Source organism: Nesoenas mayeri, assembly GCF_963082525.1.
Source record: "Nesoenas mayeri genome assembly, chromosome: Z".
Classification (NCBI taxonomy): domain Eukaryota; kingdom Metazoa; phylum Chordata; class Aves; order Columbiformes; family Columbidae; genus Nesoenas; species Nesoenas mayeri.
Window position 1 is genome coordinate 13,693,158 of NC_137542.1, and position 21,845 is coordinate 13,715,002.

At 48.5% G+C, this 21,845-nt stretch overlaps 1 protein-coding gene across 1 annotated transcript in view; it reads right to left on the reverse strand.

Moving 5' to 3' along the window:
* Nucleotides 1-214: 214 nt before the first annotated feature.
* TMOD1 (tropomodulin 1) overlaps nt 215-21,845 on the reverse strand; it is a 39,190-nt gene continuing 17,559 nt past the window's right edge. The window contains exons 2-11 of the mRNA XM_080362696.1: nt 18,373-18,536; nt 16,490-16,646; nt 13,034-13,153; nt 9,969-10,058; nt 9,347-9,477; nt 7,665-7,772; nt 6,058-6,201; nt 5,208-5,352; nt 3,571-3,630; nt 215-2,830 (exon numbers count right to left, since the gene is read on the reverse strand). Of these exons, the coding sequence (XP_080218822.1) occupies nt 3,596-3,630; nt 5,208-5,352; nt 6,058-6,201; nt 7,665-7,772; nt 9,347-9,477; nt 9,969-10,058; nt 13,034-13,153; nt 16,490-16,646; nt 18,373-18,492 (1,050 nt within the window). The 5' untranslated portion in view covers nt 18,493-18,536 and the 3' untranslated portion in view covers nt 215-2,830; nt 3,571-3,595. The remainder of the gene's footprint in view (nt 2,831-3,570; nt 3,631-5,207; nt 5,353-6,057; nt 6,202-7,664; nt 7,773-9,346; nt 9,478-9,968; nt 10,059-13,033; nt 13,154-16,489; nt 16,647-18,372; nt 18,537-21,845) is intronic.

Below are 21,845 nucleotides of genomic sequence, written 5' to 3' on the forward strand. Positions count from 1 at the left end.
ACTTATCAGTACAGACTGGCAACAACTATATTTTATATGTGAACTTCTGAAACTCCTATGATGATAAATAACCTTAGTGCTTCCATCATAATTTTTGAATTACTGCACAAATACACGTCACCTGTATATGGAGGTGCTTAGTTCTGCAGAGGTAAATGCTGTCTGCCACATGGCAGACCTGGCTAGAAGCAACTACAGTGCTGGGAGCTCCTGGCAGCTGGAGATTCTACCTCAAAGGCAGCGGGGCACCACAGGGCCTGTCCTGGTCCTTGCTGTGCTAAGGCAAGGGAGCTGAAGGGTTTGAGAGGTACAACGGAGGCACGTACAGCCAGGTTTCCTGTGCTGCAGAGAGAGGAGAGAGGTAAGAGGCATCTTTAGCCTTCCTCTTGCAAGTTATCCCATAAGCAGCGCCTGTCTCCGGGCTTCTGGACTAGTTTTTGTCAGATTAATACAAATAAGGCTTTGCCACATTAAATGCTGTGTGGTGGGATCCAGGCAGGTCAGTGGTGATGCCTGAGAGGAGGAGGCGGTGTGTTAGCTCCAGGAGAGGCGAGAGTTAAACAGGATGGGCTGTGAGTGCCAGGTGCTGCAGTCAACAGATGACTTTTTCCCCTTTTCGTGGAGAGCCTCTGCGACAAATAGGGATCCATTTTCTCCTAAATACCACCATTTTGTAGCTCCACTGCTGCACAGCTTGATGCCTCCCAGCACAGCCTGTCTCTGCTGCACAGCTCTCAGTTCTCCAGAGCATCCTTCAGCAAAGCAGCTATATAAGGATTAGCAGAGAAACCTGAAGAGATCCTGCCAGCTTAATGTATGTGTGGGCTGCGTGGTTACTTTGGATGCTGCTACAGTAAAACAGGACAACATTCTTGCCCTTTTTTTTGTATTTCGGGGCTATTTTTTTCATTCAGGAAAAATCGCTGTTGTAGTATCCATGGTAGTGCTCCCTGCTCTGCAGATGCGTCTCCTTACGTGTCTGGGTTTCTCAGGGCCATCACAGGATTTCCCAGGATGACATTAAAACTTATGTTCTTCTGAAGCAAATGGAATAGCTGAGCCTGTATCACACACATCGGAGTGCATGGCTCAGCTGAAATGCTGTGGCTCTGGTTTGATGATTTAGGTGACCATTCAGAAGCCTGTGCAGTACATATGGCAGAAAGAGGCTGTCTGCCAGTTTCTTCCTTATTTTTTTTCTTTAAATATGTTTTCAAGTAGTTTTCTTCTGTACTCTTTTCATTTTCTTATATGGAGCTTGCAGGGTGGGGGGAAGAAGCTATAGTGAAGCATTTTATTTGACACCACTGACGCATTTATTAAGATTTGAAGAGCAACAAATATGTTTCCTACATTGCTGAAAGTACAGTACAGTGTTTCCCTGCTCTGTTGGTCAGAGCTACATCATGGGTGGTGTTTGCACTGCAGCTCTGAAGAAATGTGTGGGACTTTTGCTGGAACATGTGTAAAACTCTGCAAAACTTCACTCTTAACAGAAGTGTACAGACATTTCTAGCAAGTGAGAACCTTTTCTAGGACATGTTGTCATCAGACCAAGAATAAAGCTTCAGTACAGCAATGCTTCTGCCAGGAGGCTCTTCCTACCAAGCAGCATCCCACCCACATTAACAGCAGGAGTTTTGGGTGGGAAAGGGCCCGGTCCAATCCACTGCACACCAGGGAGCTGCGAAAGCCTGAGGGGAATTCCTCCCAGGCTATGTGAGGGTAGGAGGCCCACAAAATCTGTCAGACTGTATGCGGTGTAAGTTCAGCTTTGGGGTATCTTACCGAACAGCTTTTCTAGGGGACAGCATTTGTTGTTGTGTTTATGCAGACATTAGGGGTGGCAGTAAAAGAAACAATCCCTAGCAGAACAAAATGTAATTAATGGGCATGTCCATCTACACAAACCGGTAAAGAGGGAGAATTTTACTGGCATCAAACCGATGTCTCAACACATGGTTTTAACATCAGGAGACTAAAGGGAGTGGGGATTAGAAGAGAGGGCTCAGGTTTGCTGATTAGTTATGCCATCTCTGTGGGGTAAGGATTTGCATCACAGCTCTAGAAGTGACTGCTGTCTTCAGACATGCACAGCATAGAAGGATATTAACCCATTCTAAACAGCTCAATTTTTGAGACTTTTATAACTGGTGGCCTTAAGTTCCATTTAATCAGGGGGTGTAGATCAGTTTTTTCTAGAAACACAGGGATGCATTTGAAACAGCATCTCCAACTAATTCACTGAACAAATGTCAGTAAGAAGTTGTAATTCACAATTCTTGAAATCAGCCATGTTTCCAGGTAGTAGAAGTGCTTGTTAAACTAGTTACTCCTCTGTAGTTACTTGAGATTAATTTGGGAAAAAAAAAATAAAGTATTTTTTTAATACTTCTATAATTTGTGTGGAACAGTTGTATCTTTCACTCATGCATAACACATCCTAACTGTAAGAAACACCGTGCAGGAATTTTATAGAAAAATTAGGTCCCAGGTTAATTAAGAGTCACTTTTACACTGGGATGTACTCTAAACTGAGATTGCATAAAATTGGCAGCTTGGTACTGGCTTGAATAGTTACCAGCTCTACAGAAAACATCAACAGTCCTACTGGATAAAATCTTCAACTACAGCCGCTAGTTAATTTAAACTCTTAGTGCATGAAACAGAAGCGAGGCACCACAAATACTCTGTCAAGGCACTTATCCCCTTTAGATTTCCACAGTGCAGCACGGATCACCGGGAATGACCTCCACAGCCAGGAACTACACTCCAGTTCTGCACTTGGGAAAAATAGGCCCGTTCAGCTCAGCAAGTCTTCTCTTCCTCACTGAAAAAGAAGAGGAAGAGGAGTCAGTCACAGCAAAGGGAAGGTGCGGATGCTAGGCTGGGCTTACCCGCTGTGGAAAGGAGCGGAGAGATGGACTTTCTGCCAGGAAAGGAACAGGACAGCGTCAGCTTCTCAGGTGCCACTTTAAGCAGCAGGCACAGCATTGCACAGTTCAAAATCGAGGAAGGTAAGATGAGGTTTCTCTTCTTACACATTTTTAAGGCCAGTAGCGACTTTCAGCCTTAACATACCTTATTCTACAGTCAATTGTATTTCTCACAGTTTGTTATCTGACTTTGGCCACAGCATCTGATGTCAAGATAGCAGGAGACAGATGCCACAGTTTTTCCTTCACTATTTTTTCTCAATTGCTCATAAGCTTAAGCCTTTAGTCTCCAACGCTCTGATCATGGTTAACATAGTCAGAGCAGTCTCATATCTACTCTTAAAGTTGATTTACAGCTCTGACAGCTACGGTTGTGACTTTTCAAGAAATGTGGGCAAGGAAAAAAAGGGGAAAAAAAAAAAAAGAAAGGTAGAAAGAGGATGCAGAAGTTAGCTCATGAGGATGAATGTAAAAGCCTTCATAGCTGGTTCATATAGAGCATCACAGAGAACAGCAGCTATAGGGCCAAAACCAAGTTCTGGTAGCATCAGGTGGTGGTAGGCAAGAGCACCGGAGCAGAGCACAAGCAGAGAGCTATTGCTGACAGGAAAATAAAGTTTTTCTATACTTATACATTGTCCAGGTGTGCAGCTGAGACGCTATTGCCAGAGACCATCAGACCAATGAGTACGAGCTGCAAACAAGAACCAGAACAAAAAGTGCAGATCTTAATGGTCACAGAGGCAAAATGCACAACAGTCCCATAAAAGGAAGTTGTGAATTCCTCTCTTTAACAGCAGGAACAATTAAAACACTAGATTTGAGTCTTCCAGCAGATTACTTTGAATGCCAGGTGCTGTACAGTCATTAAAAACATTGCTCTGTTCCAAAGGACAGAACAGAGCAAGCCTTTCCTGGTACAGCTCTCTAGTGACCAGGAATGCAGCCACAGGCAGAATAAATATGCAGTGAACCGTAGTGCTGAGTATTGTGTGTGTTCCCTGAAGAACTGGCGCATACCTCTGTGCTTGGCTGTGCTTCCTAGGAGCACGGTGCGGGCTGAACCAAGATTTTTTTAAATTTTCAAAACACAACATATTTGTCATCTGTCTAAATACGGCAGCCACTTAAAACTGTTTTTTCATGTCTTTTAAACCTGAAGTTGATCCACAAAGGGACAGAAGACCCTGTCTGTGGTGAACCATGTGCACATTAAAATATGTGGTTCCAGTTTTCAACCATTTCTTCATGACTGGCATTTAGATGTTAGGTCTTTCTTCAACCCCTGCTCGTTAACCCTTGCTTTGCAGATGTGTCAGGCAGAACCCAGCAGCAGGTTGGTGGGGGTGTCCCTGGGAGCCTCTGAGTCTTGAAAACCGCTCCCAAAGAAGCCATTCTCCCTAACATACCAAAAGGAGAAACTGCAGACTCCTACTTATTCCTCCCAGATAGATTGTCCACCACTGCAGAGAAGGAGTTTGGTGCTGCTGTGTTTGTCACTGCCCTGCCCGTGCAGCAAGGAGCTGCTGAGCACGGCGTGGCTGATGCGCTGCGCTCAGCATGCCCCGCTGGACACGCGGCCAGTGCTCTGCAGCAGCCCGTAGCCATGCGATGGAAAGCCTCGCCGCACCCGCTGGCTGCATCGGACTTGCCCACGTTCTGCTTCACAGGCACTTCTGATCACTTCATTGAGAGTCTAAAGATAACTCAAAGCCATGTGGCTCCCCACCTCTCCCTAGAAACACTTTGCAGTTTATTTTGCTGAAGGGGATGGGCCAAGTCCCACTGCTGTCAAAGTTCAACTCTACCCCTTTTCATCTTCGTATTAAAGTGGGAATGAAGCTGGAGGAAGACAAGCAGTTGGCAGGAATCACAAGTGCTGGCAGCTCACGCCCCATGTGCCATATGCTGTATCACGTGCCGTACTGAAGCACGTTAGCAGCTATCACTCCTTCCCAACAAGACCCGCTGTTACTGCCAAAAACGCGGCCTCTGCTGGGAGTTTGAGCTGCCCCGTGTCTCCAGGTTTGCAGCACAACCCCTTGCCTGGCTGACAGCAGCTGCGTTAGGGAGCCAGTCACTGGAAGCTGCTTAGCTGCTTTCCTCCTTGAGGGGCAAGGTATCATCAGGCCTTTCAAAGACTCATTCCTCATAAAAGCACATCCGCTGGAGCCTTCAGGTGAGCAGCTCTGCCCCTCTACCAGCAGGAACTGCCTGCGGGCAGAGGAGGGACCTTCCCGCGCTCCCTGGCTTGCAGCCAGCCCAACTCACCTAGGTCATTGTTGTTCATCATGGCATTGGAGGCACGGAGCCGGGGACCTTGCTGAGTGAAATGGTACCCAAACTTCAGCAGGGAGGTGTTTTTTTCCAACATGTTAGCGATTTCCATTTCTACTTTGTTGCCCAAGGGCTGGCTCTTTTGCAAATAGAAAACAGAAAAGCAAGTTGGTCGGGTCAGAGGGTAATTGAGAGCAAGCACCTCGATCTGACATCTCCAGCCCTTCCCTCCTTCTGTGGACCTGTTGGTCCATTTGGTGTTTGTTACTCGGAGCTGGTGAAACAAACCGCTGGCTTGTTCCCGGTGCAGCTGAGCAGCATGCCCACAAGTCCTCTTCTTCAAAGACTTTATTTGTTGGACGGATTTGCAGCAAAGAGATGTCTGGAAAAACCACAACTCCCAGTCACCTGTCCCTGAGCTGCCCATAGCTCAGCTGCTTCAGTACTACCCCCTGACTTTCTGGGGCAGCTAAACTTGCCACAGCATCTGTACCACTGCATGCTCTGGAGCTCTCCTTCTCCTGTGCATAGCAGCAAAAATTTCAGTTTTACTGAATACACATTACTATTTAAGTCCCTATGAGAGGTCGGAGCATGGCAGTGAGGTGCCTCACTGCTCTCCAGGGCAGCACCAGGAACATGGAAGGCTGCTTGCACTGCCACAGCCTTTGTTAATTCCTGTGGTACCACACACTGCGCAGGAACTGCAGCAGAAACAAGGGGCTGAAACGTCTCCAAAGCAGCCTGGCAGGGCTGCCATCCCGCACCCTGACCAGCTACTCAGCTTCCTGCAACCAGGACACGTTCACTTGATCGGAGCTCCTGCTCGTGCACGCTCATTTACCTGGTTGTCAATGCGCAGCTCCACCAGTGATGTGTTGCTTTGGAGCGCTTCGACAACAGCCAAGATCCCCGACCCAGAAATGAAGTTTGATTCCACATTCAGGCTCTTCAGTGTGTTGTTGACCTTCAGCATTTCTGCCAGTGCCTGTGGGCAGAGGCGGGTGGGAAGAGCTGGCAGCAGAAAGGCAGGGCAGAGCAGCAGGGGTCCCACCCCGCTCGCCTCTGGAGGACACTGGGAGGACCCTGTGTGCCAACAGGTTTCACTGACACCAGATGGACGAGCTCTGCAAGGGGTTCCCCCCATTGCAGGGGATTCTTGAATGTGAGCATGCTGGAGGCTACAGTAAAACCTTGTTTGGAGAAACCCGTAAGGCCACCCCAAATGGTAACAGTGCACACCTGTGGCTGCCCTGTGACAGCGTGACCTGTCCCTCTGCTAAATCCAGCATGGTGACGGCAGGGATGCTGGGCAGCGTCAGCCCTGCCTCCTGCCTGGCCAGCTCCCTGCCTGCACTGCTCCTTCTGCACAGGGCAAAGATGCTTCCAACCACAGCACACAGAGAGCTCATCTGCCTTGAACAACAAAGGATTCTGCTCATCCAAGATATCCTCCCAAGTGGCACCACAACCACATTAGTCACTTCTGCTTCCCTCAGTGGGTAAGAGCAGAAGTGGGCTGGCACAGTCCCAGCCCCCTGGACTTGATCTAATGATCTCATTTCATAAGTAGCATGGAAGGACCCACCTACATCGTGAAACAGAAGGACCAGAAAGTGATGGCCAAGCAGCAGCGCTGGCCTGCACCCACTCACATGGCACTTGGCTCCACAGCTCCCCTAGCTCTGCTGTGCCCCATGGGCCCTCAAACAAGGCTTCTCCCCCAGTCCAGAGTGCCTAGAATAATGCAAGGGCTGTACTCACCCTCCAAAAAGGTTTTTTTAGCAGGAAACTGGAGTGCGCGCGTGTGTGGAGGTATGTAGGGGTAGCCTGGGTGAAGGAGGGCAAAAATTGTTTGCAGTGGTGCTGAAGGAGTGTGCAAAGATGCAGCCTGGAAGGCAGCACGAGGGTCAGGTGTAATAACTCAGCATCCCTCTGCATCCCCACTGATATTTAAGACTGCTCACAGCAGCCAAAAAGACCCTTCATCACCCACAGAGGCCATGCATAAGAAATGCGGAGTCCTGCATCTGCACAGGTCTGTACAAAGAAATATATGTGAGCCAGAGCAGATGTGTGCAAGGGGTGGATGGGTGGGCCCTGATGTAGGAGAAATTAAGAGAGACAAAGTGCTTTTATGCAATGTCACTAGGAGCCAGTTCTTGTCTCCTGCTCCTTTCCCAGGAGATCCTTGAGGATGAACAGGAGACCGAATGGGATTAAAGAATTGTGCCCTGAAATCTCTGCAGCTGAAAAAGGAAGCGAGGGAACCAAAGCCTGTCCTGGCTTCCACTAGCGCTCCTGGAGCTGACACCTGCACCAACCACCAGAGGTGCAGAATGTGCCAAACGTGACGTAAGGTGCAAAAGCAGTCAGTCCGTTACTCTGAAAATACCTTGCCCAAGAACAGCTCCTGTCACAACTTCATGTCAGTGAGTTGACAGTACTTACAAAAGCAACAGGATCATTGCTCCGTGTCCCAACTATACTGAACTTCTTCACGTAGGTGTTATTTTTCAGCGCTTCTGCAAAAGCTTTTAAAACTGGTATGGGAATATTCTGTAAAAAGAAATGCAGAAAACCTGTGTTATGCCATCATCCCTTTGAAGGAATACACAATGCATTTAAACAATACTTTAAATTTATTAGCATGGCCAAATCACCAAATGCACCAAAGTAACTTAGGACAGGGTCAATAAATGTTTTTACAAGTTCTCTTGCTATAATGGCTTGATCCTATTTCTCACTCCGCTGATAGCTCACTGCATTAATGTGAAGCTAAAATGTCTCTGGTATTTAATTTAATTACCCAGAAACTCAGCTACTTACAAACGCAGGTGTTGTGGGGATGTATGTAATTAGGATCCACAAGCCTACAAAGCACTGCTGCAGCACTTTTTAATGTCAGCATGGAGCAACAATCACGTCATGTTCAGGAAAATGTCCACCTACGGGCCTGATCCAGAAAGACCTGAAACAACCTCCTTGTAGTAAAAACCACAGACACCTCTGACTGCCTTATACATCTTTCAGGTCAATGTTTGCCATGCTAGGTCTCAGCCCAGAAAATTAAATCCTTGCTGCTTATTCAGAGTTCCTACAAAATGAGTATTTTTCACTCATCAAGCACTTTAGATACCCTTTTCAGATGCACGAATTTTCACTTGTCTAAAATTTTAAGTGGCATCCTCAGCCTGGACTTCTTGCCACACCATTTGGATCCCAGTACATGGAATCATCTGTAGTCAAAGCCATCAGCAGAGCTGTAACACAGAGCCCAGCAGCTCACCATATCCACTGCCACTCCCCACATCTCCAAACCGCATCCCAAACTCTGGAGTCTGACACAAAAAACGTGCCTGCCTGTCACGCCCTCAGCCTGGTGTCCTCAGGGGACGTTCAGGGTCACTAGCCAGGATCAAATACTTGAAAGTAAAAGTATTGTTGTTACAGAGAGCTGCTGGTGGCATGGAACAAGTGTTTTTGATGTGCATGTGCAGTTTACCACTTTCTTGCTATTTAAATGTATCATCATTCAACAGACCCCACGGGATGTGAGTCCTGGAGTCAGGGATGACAGATGGAAACTGTATTTTTTAGTATGCGTATGTGTCCCAGAGGGAACAAAAGACGTGGTGCTGTGTCCTGATTTGCTTCCTACAAGAAGTAAAGGAGTCCCACAGAGGGACAGGTGGGAGATGGACAGGGCTACCTGCAAGAAGAGAGATTTCTTCGTATTTTCATGACAAGTGTCAGGATTAGGAAGGCTTTTCCCTCCAACCATTATATCCTTCTGAACAGCCTGTCCACCAAATGCACCTGACTATACCATTAAAGCAACCTGGAACACCTTTAACTGCAGGCTGGAGACGGGTCTCCCAAACTACCCTCAACACAGCCCTGCTCTTCTAGGCATGTATAGGAGTTGTCCTGCTACCAATCCCATGCCGTTGTTTCACAGCAGGTAACAACCCCTACTGCCCAGAAACAGTGATGCGAAGCACTGGTGTTTCTTGTCTGGCTACATGCAGTCTTACAGTACACTGTGCAGCAAAACAGTCTTGGTCTCTGCCTTCTCTGTATCAAATGTTTGGTCCTGTTATTAAGAGAGAAAAGTAGAAAGGAGCAAATACCATAATATTGTTAAGGTTGACTTCCTCAAGGTCAGGGTCATTGCTTTGTATTCGTTTCAGAGTTTCCTCCACATCTGTTGAGTTCGGTTCCTCATCTGGAACTGGTTTGTACTGCGTGGGCTTAATCACACCTACAAGTGAAAAGCAAGACATGTGAAACCAAAAGCACTCTGAGCAGCAGCACGTTCTTCTTTGGGTGAGTTTCTCCTCTTCCAGAAGCCGTGTTGGGAGAGGGAAGTGTGACCTGACAAACAGACACAAGTTGAAAGACCCAACAAGCACCTGGCAGCTCCACTGATGCCCACGTGCATCCAGAAGCACTGCCTGGCAGTGGGGACAACCAGCACAGGAGCCTGCTGCAACATGCTGTCAGGGTCCAAAACCTGGTGGTGGAGGGCACACCGCCTGCATGGGGCTGTTCCACAGGCTGTGACAGCTCCCGGGCGGTGCCGGGGCAGTGGCTGAAACCACACTGGCTTGCACAGGACAAGGATGCACCGGAGATGTCCCCAGCAACCACAGGCTGCTCCCACAGTCACGGCTCCAACCTTCAGCACTAAAATAATTCCCAGTTTGCGTTTGCTAGCAGTTTCAAAGTTCGCCAGCCCTCTGAATCACTTACTGTTGAGCCCTTCTTTGTTCACAATGGTGCTGCTCCCCAGTGCCTCATAGTACTGCTGGTTACTCATCAAGGTGTGCATGCCAAGGATGGCTACAGAAACAGAAAAGGAGAACACAGCTTGAGTTATTGCAGACTCCAAAGCCAGGAAAAGACGCATACATGCCATGCTGCCCGGGGTGGGGGTCCACAGCACAATACTTTTCCCTGTGCAAGCACAGACCAACATATAAAGGTGGGACCGAGCCCCCCGGCTGTCTTAAATTCACAAGGCTCAGTTGTGCTCCCTTGTTTATTCCAATGTAGCAAGTTTCCTAACAGAAGAGGAACATGATCTTGCAGACAGCAAACAAAAAGCCAAGGCTTCCCAGGAGCCAACTTGATTCAACATCACACAAAAACAGTGAGGGGAATACAATAAATGACAAAAAATGGCCATTGGTGGGATTTTATCTAAGGGGTCCAGTCCAGCAGAAGCCTGCACGTCCTCACCACCCTTGCTCACATGCGCAGGTGCCACACACTGTGACCATCCAGCTCTGAGATGAGCTGTGCCCCACGCAGAACCCAACCGACCCCTCAGGCAGCAGCAGAGGAGGTGACAGTCACCCAAAGCGTGCCAGCGCACACCATGTTTCTCCTCAATGACAAGCAGGGGTGCTAGTGGTGGGCTTTGAATTGATCTTTGTAGCCTTGGAAGTGGACATTGTGCTCTGCTGGCTTGGTTGAAATGCACAAGGTGGTGGTATGAACAAAATTCAAAGACTGTAAGAGCCCCAAAGCCAAACTTCTGCCAATTTGTGTTTTTCAGGCTCAGGACTGCAAAACCAATATGCAAATGCACATTGAAATGTGCCCAGGGGACTCTGCTGGCATTCTTGCCAGCTGCAAACAAGCAGTGGGAACCCAATGGCTTAGAAATATTTGGGCAAAGATTCCATTTATAAAAATAACCCTGCCTGCTACTCACAGAAAGCCCATGTTTGAAAGGAAACTGGTTTTTTAATAATATTTTCTTTTTTCTCTTTTAATAACTACACCACTTTCTACAGAAAAATGCAGACATAAATACTTGTCGTAAACAGACCCATGTGAACAAATCTTGACCTCCAGATGGGCACAGTGGTTAAAATAAACAAAGGGCAAATCTCTCTCTAAAATTCAAGCATGCTACCACAAAGGCACTCTGCTGTTCCATAAGCTGTTCCTCCTCATGCTTTGTGGCACCAGTTTGTCACCGTTTGCTTGGTGCTTTGGCCAAGAGGTCTGGGAGTTGCAGGAGAAGGCTGTCCCTGAGGCCCATCACCTGAATGGCACCTCTGGCACTGGCAGATCACCATGACGCCAGGTCTGGGCTGCACGGGCAGGACAACGTGCAGCAAAAGGTGTCAACAAACACCACCATTCACCTGCCCACACCCCCAGCGCATCCCTGCTTGGACTGCACAGAGCCAAGCAGTCTCCATCTGAAAACATGAGTAATGTTGGGGCACTTCTAGTTTTCTCATTTGTATTTTAGCTGGCCCTTTCCTCTGCCATCTACTCAGAGCTGAAGTTTTCCCGAGCGCAATGCAGCTCGGAAAAGTCATTTGCAGGCTCAGCATTTTGGGTACATACATACACCCCAGACACACCTTCCTCTGACAATGAAATCTCTCCACCAGCCACAACTGTGAATATCTGGGCTGCAGACAGAGGGAAGGACCTGCTGTGATGACCACATGGTGTTTTGGGGGACTAGAGTTTGTGCTGGTAGACAAGAGGGATCTGCTGTTGCTAATCTGATGCTTACTGTACATGATACAAAGGAAGTCAAGCAATGAAATAATCCCATTTCTGCCTCCCCCAGCTGACCAAAGGCCCTTTGAGGACTTCTTGGGAGCAACCTACGAAAGCCACCCTGCTGGCCTTGCCAAGGAAGGGATTCAACACACTATGGCTGACAACGAGCTCTGCTAAATAGGCAGGAGCTCTTTCACAGCCTTAGCAAACTTGCAAAAGCAACACTGCCGCTGTCAATATTGAGATTTCAGCACAGTTCGTATCACATCATTTCTCCTGCAGCCACTTCAAGTGTATCCTCCCAACAATTGCAGAACAAGCTGCCTGGAACAGCATTTCTCTGTGAAAATGACGGCTGCACAGATCTGGAGCTTAGAAAGGCAGATTTTATGGGATAGAGCTTTACAGGACTCTAGGAGTACAGTAAAAAAGCAAAAACCAGAGATGCAATGTTTGGCCAGGGTCCATATGTTGGAAGCCTTAATGCAGAAACACATTTCTAAGCCAGAATATGATATTACTATGTCTATCTGGTGCCATTATTCTATGAGCTATCTTACAGATTTCTGGCATGGGGGGATAGGGAGTATGCTAGGGAGTATGGAAGTGTGAAGTAGACAGAACTGAAGAAACAGCCAACAGCACTGAAATATTCATTGACTGCTAGACCAGCTTGTGAGCTCAGTAACGCTCCCTGTGCACGCCAACCTGCTTCTCGGCCGTCATGAGGTACACCAGCCTTTTAGTGATGGATTCCCACACGTCTGCGCTAACACTAAACCGACTGACTGCAGAAACGGAAATGAAAACGCAGCTTTAAGATGTCTTGGAAAAGCTCTTTAACAAACAGCAGCCGTGGTTGTGTGTTAGAAGACTGCTCTAACCTGACAGCTCCCTTAATAGGTTGCACAAGAAATCCACGTTCTCACTGTTTGATTGTTTCCTAGAGGTCTGGCTTGAAGAAAGCTGTGCTCCTGAACGCGACAGGCTGCAATTTGCAAGATTCAATGGCAGAGGAAGGAGAAGAGATCAAATAGCACAGTGTGCTCCCTTGATAAATCCTTCTTCTGCCGCCTCAGCTTTGGTCCAATCTCCTGATTAAAACCAATAAGCTGAAAGCAACCTAAAATATACACTCTTTTTAACAAAGAAATAAATCCTGTCAAAACTGACAACATTCAGATAAACAGCAAAAAGCTCAGTAGCTCATTTCCCACAAGAGAACAAACAAAAAGACATTAGTAGTTGAACAACTTGAACCCCTGGTTCACGTGAAACTAATTCACCTGCAATATCACAGAGCTCTGCATCAGAGGCGTTAGCAAGGGCCTCCTCCAGTTCTGGCTCCAGAGTCACACTTTCCAAAACAGGATCCATCGGCTTCTGCTTGGGGATCCAAGCTTTTCCTATAAATGCAAAATGAGGTCACTCTCAGTATAGCTGTAGCACCTGTTTCACAAATAGCCATGCAAATGCAATTCCGTAGGGTGAGACCAGCACAGTGGAAAGGACAGAGGGGGCACAAGGACCTGGAGAAAGATCACAGGAGGCACGCAGTCCCTTCCCATTAGTTCGGTCTGACTCCTGCTGTGATGTGAGCCAGGAGGCACCTGCCAGAAATCCCAGCTGCAGAGCTGGGCTCTTTCACCAGCGCAGAGGGCTGCACCTACAAAAGCCCAACAGTACTTTTGTACAGGATGATGACTGTTAAGCGCACAGCACTCAGAAAGCTATGCACAGCCTGACCCCGCAGGACTTCACTTCTTTGAAGGCTGCATAAAAGGGATGGAGATTTGCCAGCACCCACATGGACTAAGAGAGGCTAGTGGCCTGGATCTAGGCCCACGCAGGATCCGTCCTGCCACCGAGACAGCTCCTGCTGCTAATTCCAAACGCACGGTGGCAGGGCGGATGGCACATTAGTCAAAGGAGGGTGGAAGGGAGGTGGTGGAGGGTTCTGGCAGCAGGCAGGGACAGCAGGCGGTCATCCAGAGAGCACACGGGATGCAAGGAGGAGCAGGCTTGGGGCAGCTAGTCCAGCTCCGTGTTGCTGCAGAGGACAGTAGGGCAGATGGGAGAGACACAGAGGCCGTGCCAGATAGAGACGTCCATAGTCTGTCTCCTGGGAGTGCAGCAGGTCAAGGAACAGGCCTTTTCCCTGCACGTCAGAGGTGCAAAGCAATGGGTACAGCTGGTAAGGCAAAGCTGCCATCTCAGCTGCTCACTGGTGGCTGTCTCCTGGAGGCTGCGCACGGGGACAAGGACTGTGCAGTGAGCGATGCAGCTCCAGCCCAGCTCTGAACGCTGTGGCGCCCCTGGCATACCCCCATCACACTGCCTGCGACCACAGAGTCACAGAATGGTTGGGGTTGGAAGATCTGGAGATCATCTAGTCCAACCCACCTGCTAAAGCAGGTTCACCTAAAGTAGATCACACAGGAATGCATCCAGGCAGGTCTTGAATGTCTCCAGAGGAGGAGTTTTAACACACCACGGCAGAGAATAGTCTGTTGGGTAAACCCAGTGCTGCCGTGGGACTGGAGGAGGGATCACAGAGCATTTCGGAGCAGCTCTCTCCCCCGAAATAGCCCAGGGTCACTGCACGGAGCTAGCGAGGGCAAAGCTCTTGGCCTGGAATGCCAGCCAGCACTATTTTTGTCCCCTCTCTGAAACTAGAGTCAGCAGCAATGAAGGGGAGAAACAAAAATCCTGCTGCTCAGGGATGTGCAGAAACAGAACCAGCTAAATTTAGCCTCAAGGGAGAAGCAACTGCACTTCAGGCTCCCCCGGTACAAATTGGAGGCTGCTACAATCCGCCTTTTGTGAACAGCCCATCTCGTGCCTGCATGCTGCCGTCCCACCGAGAGGGCAGGAATGCGCCTCCTGGGACACAGCTGCTCTCGCAAAAATAGGCCGAGCATCATGTGTGCCGGCACGGCCAGGCACCTTCTGGGTACTCTGCAGCAAAATGTCTGGGCAGGGCTGGTCCCCTCAGCGCTGGTTCGGCGCAGAGACACGAGACCACCATCCCAGCAGACACACGGCTCGGCAAATGGTACACACCATCTGCATTCAGCGGGGAACGGGGAAAACAGGGCAAACTTAGTTCTGCTGTCACATAGTAACTCCCTTTGACATCTCAGTGTCATTGAAACTTCTGCGTTTTAATCTTAGTTTCACACCTCAGTCATGCTTTATTACAAGTTTGAACTTTAAATGAAAAGGTGCGTGCAAACATAGCATTACACATCAGAGCACAGCATGTATGCACGCACCAGCTCCTGCCCTGCCCAGCAGCACGGTCATGGAGAGCACCTCTCAAGCCAAACGCATAAATCACCCTCCAAACTGCAAACAGGGTGATTTATTTCCAGCGCTGCCACAACTGTGAATATGTAATTTACCATCTCTGGCTCGCGCTCAATGTAAGTCATGTCTTCACTCAACAGCATGTTACAGGTAAAAATATGTTTCGCGCGTTTAAGACCAGATCAGATTGAAATACGACTATCTCAGACCAGGAGCTGATGACTCGAAACGCCTGAACGCAGGCCCGTCCTGCGGAGCACTGCCACTACCTGCGGCCACTGCTGGGATGAGCTACGCTTCAAATTGCTAAATTGCTCTTCCTGATGACATTCAATTTACTCTTTTCAATTACTTCTTTCAAGGAGAACCCTTTGGTGATTTTTGTGGGTTTTGTTTGGTTTTGGTTTTGTTTTTTTTTGCTAATACCACCTCAAGTTTTATTAAATGGACAGACTTAACACAAGGTCTTTCTCCAAGAGGCACGTGGATCAGTAAGGAGGCAGCTTTGAGAAAGACCTCAACTGGGAAACAGGCTCACCCCTCCGCATTTTCATGTGCTTCTTGTAGTGTGAACAGTGTACGACCAGATCTTCTGCTGCAGGGGCCCAAAGTACAGAGGGAGACACAACAGCAGAAAAGAGCTGCTGAGAAGATCCTGGAACCCAGAGGCAAGGACTGATAGGACCATATCCCATTTCAGGTGATATTCAGAGTGCTACTGGGAGCAGGGAAGTCCTTTGGATGATGGGATATGCCCCAGGAGAACTGGAAAAGATGCCAGAAGGAGAGGAAAGCAAAGAGGCAAAGCAAACCCTTTGCTCACGAGCTGCACGGCCACACAGGGGTGCAGCTGCCACCGCAGGTTATGGTGCAGGAAGACAGAAACATGCCAGCTGCTGGGGACAGGGAAATGAGGCTGGGGTTGTCACAACATGATGAAGACTAGATGAGAACTGCTGAGATTATCAAAGCTGAGGGGAGCTGTGGAGTTTCTCTGTACCAAGATGAAGTTCAGAGTGTAGGGATGGGGCAAGAAAGGCAGCTGTGGAAGACAGAGCGCAGCCTGCAGGGCTCACAGGAGGGCAGGACACAGGAGGAACAAGAGAGGACAGCAGATGATGACTTCCCCAGAGCTGGGTGCAGCTGCAGTGCGATGGGGACACAAAGAAGCCACACAGAGGTACAGCCTCTGCCCATTCACTTAACAACATATCAGGTGGTAGCCAAATCAGCAAGTGCAGGGACCTCTGAGCACAACCCAGTTTATTAGCCAGCCTGGGCTGCAGTCAGACAGCAGAGAAAGCAGACTCACCACCCCAATGGTGTCAAAATGAAGTTGTGCTTAGCGACGTGCGTCAGACACAACCCTTCTGCCATGCCCCCACCATGCCTTCATCATGATGCACTCAGTGTGGTGCAAAGGATGACCATACCTCTCTTTTCACCTGTGAAAGGAACCAAGTCTTCTCTGTCTTTAATATCCTTCGCCTGCTGTTCTAGGTGGGCCATGAGTTCCTCCCTTTTGAACGGGCCGGTTGGTGGCTTTTGTGTCTGATCCCGCTGCCTGAGCCCTGCCGGCAGCAATGCATTCTAGGCAGAGAGGACAAACACAGGTTACCTCTGCAGGCCGTGATCCCCACCCATCAAACGCTCCCCCTGTTGCACTGCCCTTCTTCTGCATTTCTAGACAATTTGCTTCTCTCTGTGTCAAGGGTTATCTCCATCCAGCCCCACTGACACCACATCACTTGAGACACATGATGCTCATTCCCCCTTTCCAGTTTTAAATGCCGGCTCCACTACGAGATGTCCCTGCTTCCAAGGGGATGTTCCTCTACAACAGCAGCTCCTGTGGTCTTTCACAGAGCAGACCAGAGAGCTGGGGTGGTCTCTTCTGCCTTTCACGATCCACCACAAAGCTACAGGCAGGGTCTCACCAAGAAGGTCACTCCATTGCAGACAAAAACTGCTGCGAACCTCTGCACTTTTTCAAACTACCTCTTTGTTATTTAGTCACATAAGTGACCATGGGAAGTTGGCTTGTGCCTGACACATATGGCACATAAGCACCTGCTTATATTTAAATATAGAACAGCCTTAATGCAGTAAGACTATTCCCAGGTTTGACGCTAAGCATGCTCATTAAAGCTTTGCTATATAGAAGTCAACATTTACTTTTAAGACATCCAAGGTGATTTTGAACAACACGTTGATTTTTCCATGGCCGCATAATAAAAGTAATTAATTATAATTTAAATTTATATCAATAAATTTTCCTGGGAAGGAAAATAACTAATAATAAGCAATCAGACTCAGGTAACCTTGCAGGGCAACAGAGAAGTGTGCTAACGCACAAGGAGGGAGGTGTAGGAAACCGCTTGCTTCCTCAGGCTTCCCGCTGCGAGGGGTGACCATGCAATCTTCGTGCACTCACTTCTGTACTCAGACTAACCCCAAACAGAAGTCTGCCATTATTTTAGCTTTCTGTCCCTTTCACAGAATGCTGCCTGACTCTGTCTTCTGAGGCAGATGTAACCAGTCCACGAGCCCATACGTTTAATCCCAGGAGCTAGCCTGCCACCTCTTAATTATTTTTCTCTGTTGCAGTTAAAAATACTGATGATGCAATCCATGCTGCCCATCATTTCCCCCAGAAACACTAATTGCATGTTGCAGGAATGACTTCTCACTTGGCAGTGCTCAGCCTCATCCCCTAACCTTGCCGTAACCCAGACGCCGGCCAGTTGGCTTTGCACATACCCTGCTAGGGCCACAGAACAGCAATGCCTGCGAAAAACTTGGATTGCCTGGCATCTGCAGGCCCAGTGTTTGCATATGTGCAGCTCTTTCCAATGCTGGGATGTTGCTAAAAAGCAATTGTGCCATTTTGCAAAACTCTGGGATTTAGATTTCTGCCTATATGAAAATACGGATCAGTTGAAGTTTGTTATCAAAAAAACCCACAAATAAAACTGAAAATGCTCCCTCCAAGATGGTCTGATCAGAAGCAAAGATCCGGTTTCTGCAGGTTTGCTGCCCTGCACCAGCACTGGGTCACATCAGTGCTGCAAATCAGTGCTAATCACACGCATGCTGGGACAAGGGCAGGAGAATATCACAGAAACAAAATCCCATGTGTAGCCTGTGCCTGTGATGGCAAAACTGCCTCTCTTAATCTGTGGCCAGTCTCTTTCACCCTTGCACCAAGTACAGGCTCTGTGAAGGATCCTACTTAAATACAGATTAATAATGCAGCTCACTCCCCTACAACTACTGAGATCTACCACCTAGCAAATCTTGTGTAGAAATTACTCACATCAGGATCCAGCTCTTCCAGTTCATTCTCTAACTTTCTGAGCTCCTCCTCTGTCAGAGCTCCAAGGATCTTGTCTTCATCCAGGTCTCGGTATTTTTCTAGCTCCTTTCTGTAAGACATCTTAGAGAAGTTTCGTGAACCTCACTTTTATGCCAAAACAGGACCTGAAATGAAAACAAGAAGCACAACACTGAATACATGGAACATGACACTGTAGCCCAGCTGGCTGGGGTGTGCTGAATACCACAGAGTTGCAGAAGATTTATGCTTAAAGCACAGCTAACTTCAAACCCAGGCCAGACTGCTCAGGGCCTCCCTGTCCGTATTCTACACACAAAGTGTGGCCCATGGTCATGAGCGCGGCACAACTTCAGTAGCATGTTGCCCCATCACAGACTTACAGGCCAGCACTGAGGAATACTTTGTACAGGACCCTGGCTAGAGATGCCTTTCTCCAAGCAATGCCAGATTTTAACAAAGTGTCCTAAGCATTTATTTCCTTGTAGGACAATAAACCACAGATCATAAAGTCTGCAGCTCCCATGCCCTTACAAGCCCTCAGTGACACCCCCCTGTATGTGGCACTTCAGATAAAGCTGTCACCGGCTGGGAAAACAGATTTGTAGCATCCCTGAGTACCCCTGAGCCCTGAAAACCTCCACGAGGCTACAGTGCCCAGCACTCCTTCCCGCGTTTTAAAGACACAAGGAGATCAGCAAGTATTATCCACCCGTGTTCAGGAGGCTGCAAGTTAAACTGGCTCCTTAGGGACCCATCTTCCCCAAGATAACACGTGTTTGCGCCGCTGCAAGCTAAGCAGCTGACCTGAGTGTTACTGCACGTCTAAACCAGCCCTCTGAGAAGACAAGTGGGAGTAACGCACCAAATGACCTATCCGGATAATCCCTGCTGACCCAGGGGTTTGTCCCATGTCTCCTAATATAAAATGCTGCACACAACCACAGGCACGTAACTGGGCCTCTGGCAGCTCTACAGGACTGTGGCAGACCTTCCACAGAGGTCAACTTGTTTAAAATATGCAGGTAGGTTGAAACATACACTCACTACCACACACAAGACTGTACCCAACTCTGCTTTTTTTGGTGAAAGCTTCCTACTGTTCCAGTGCTCTGTCTGTATATTTACATCTTTTTGGCTCAGTTTTTGTGGAGAACACTGAACTCCAGATAATTTAAGGTGACTCTTCCTACAGTCTAAAAAAAAGTTTTGCTATTCTCTCAAGTGGCACTTACATTAAAATAACGGCAAGGCCTGTGTGTTTTTCAAGGAGCCAAGCATCTTTAGGCTTTCTATAAATGGCCTCTTCGTAGCTTCTGCAGAGTGTCAGAGCCCTGCTCTGAGTCACATCTCTCCAGCTTTGCCCACCCTCTCCGGGTAGATCATGCTCTTATGGTCGCTCCTCATTAGCGGAGAAGTCTCTTTATACAACTTACAACGCAGCTTCTGTTCCAGATAGGAAAATTATCTTGAGCTTGGTCACAAAAGGGCACATTAATGCACACATGGCTCAATAGCAAGCCCTTAAATTTAGAGCTGTCATCTGCTCAAACGTTTGTTTTCCCACTGGTGTGATGGCAACTTCCGCATCACTCGCATTCCTGCCACTCGCCACTTTGGCAGTGGAGCACCAGGAGGTGGTCCTTCCTCGATGTGAGGAACACCCCCTGATCCCAGATCCCACCCTTGGGGGCTGAGAGGGTGAAACCCAGCTTTTTGTTGGGCTGTTTTGCTCAGTGTGGTGACGGTCAGCCAGGGCTAAGGGCAGGGAGGGTTGGAGGAGGAAGCTCGGGCCATGGGGCTCAAGGGGTTTGGCCCAGCAAGGCAGTGGGGGACCCCAGTGTCCCTGCGCTTTACCAGCCATGTCCAGCAGCTCAGCCCCAGCAAGGCTGTCCTGGTCGGCATAGAGAAAACCAGAGCCTTTAGCAAAATTACCCATGGATAGAATTGTCATAGAATCATGGAATAGCTTGGGTTGGAAGGGACCTTCAAAGGTCATCTAGTCCAATCCCCTGCAATGAGCAGGGACATTTCCGACTAGATCAGGTTGCTCAGATCCCCATCCAGCCTGGCCTGGAATGTCTCCAGGGATGGGGCATCTACCACCTCTCTGGACAACCTGTGCCAGTGTTTCACCTTTCAGCACTTTAAAGGGGCCTGTAAGAAAGATGGGGATGGATGTTTTAGCAGGGCCTGTTGAGACAGGACATGGGGTAACGGTTTTAAACTAAAGGAGGGGAGATTCAGACTAGACACAAGAAATTTTCTACAATGAGGGTGATGAAACACTGGCCCAGGCTGCCCAGAGAGATGGTAGACGCTCCATGCCTGCAGACATTCAAGGCCAGGCTGGATGGGGCTCTGGGGAGGATGGACTGGATGACCTTTGAAGGTCCCTTCCAACCCAAACTATTCTATGATTCTAACCCACTCCAGGCTGCTAAAATCTCTGTAACAGCTGAAAATACCCACACCTGCTATGCACATGGCAGTCTTGGCTGTGTGGGAACAACTACCCTAGGGGCAGCCACAGCCCCTTCCCAACGATCAGGGTAGCCCAAAAGCAGTGGCTCAGGTTGGACTGGTGTGCAGCCCCCGCAGGGCTGACCTTGTCTCCATCTGGCAGAAGGACGGGGACTGTCAGCACCACGAGGCGAGAGGCAGGACAGACGTCGGACGTCAGCGTGCACAGGCAATGCTTTTGGAAAACGCTCTGGGTTTCAAAGCACCTCACAGAGATACAAAGCCGAGGCTGCACAAAGCAAATGGCCTGAGGACTGAGGACAGGTGCAGACCCGCAGGGAGGATTTTGTTTGCCAGGTACTTCAAGCAGAGCTGCTGGGAGGGGACGGTTCAGCACATGGGGAGCACAGCCGTGCCCATGGGGCCAGGACATGGGCACTGCTCCCCTGCCCACCCAAGGAGCTGCCAGGGGTTCAGCATCGCACCCTGCAGCTGTGCCCCTGGGACCAGCTGCCTTATCTCTACGTCCCACGTCTCTTCCACCCTATCTTGCTAATGAGTGCTAGGAGAAAAAGCAAATAGCCTATCTGCTGTAAATGGCAAAGAGGGCTTTGTACTGCCAAAAATAAAAAGCGGGTAAATTCTGCCTAAGCATAATTGTTTTCATTTATACAACATATCAGAACACCGACTGCCACAAACTGCTCTCTTTCAGCCATGCTAGGGTTCAAGCATGGTTTAGCATAGGTCCCCCCACCACCCGGGCTCCAAAAATGTAACAAGATTGTCCGGCACAACTGCAATATTATATTCAAATTTTAAATCCACATTTGGGAAAGAGTTAACCCTAATTCACCACAAATCTGCTCCATCAAATCTATTCTCAGTGCCTTCCTAAGACAGGTAGCTTTGATTTCTTGCTATTTTTCATTAAACCTAGCAATACACTTTTCATTCAACAAATAAAGGAAGCATCACAACAAAATCTATAC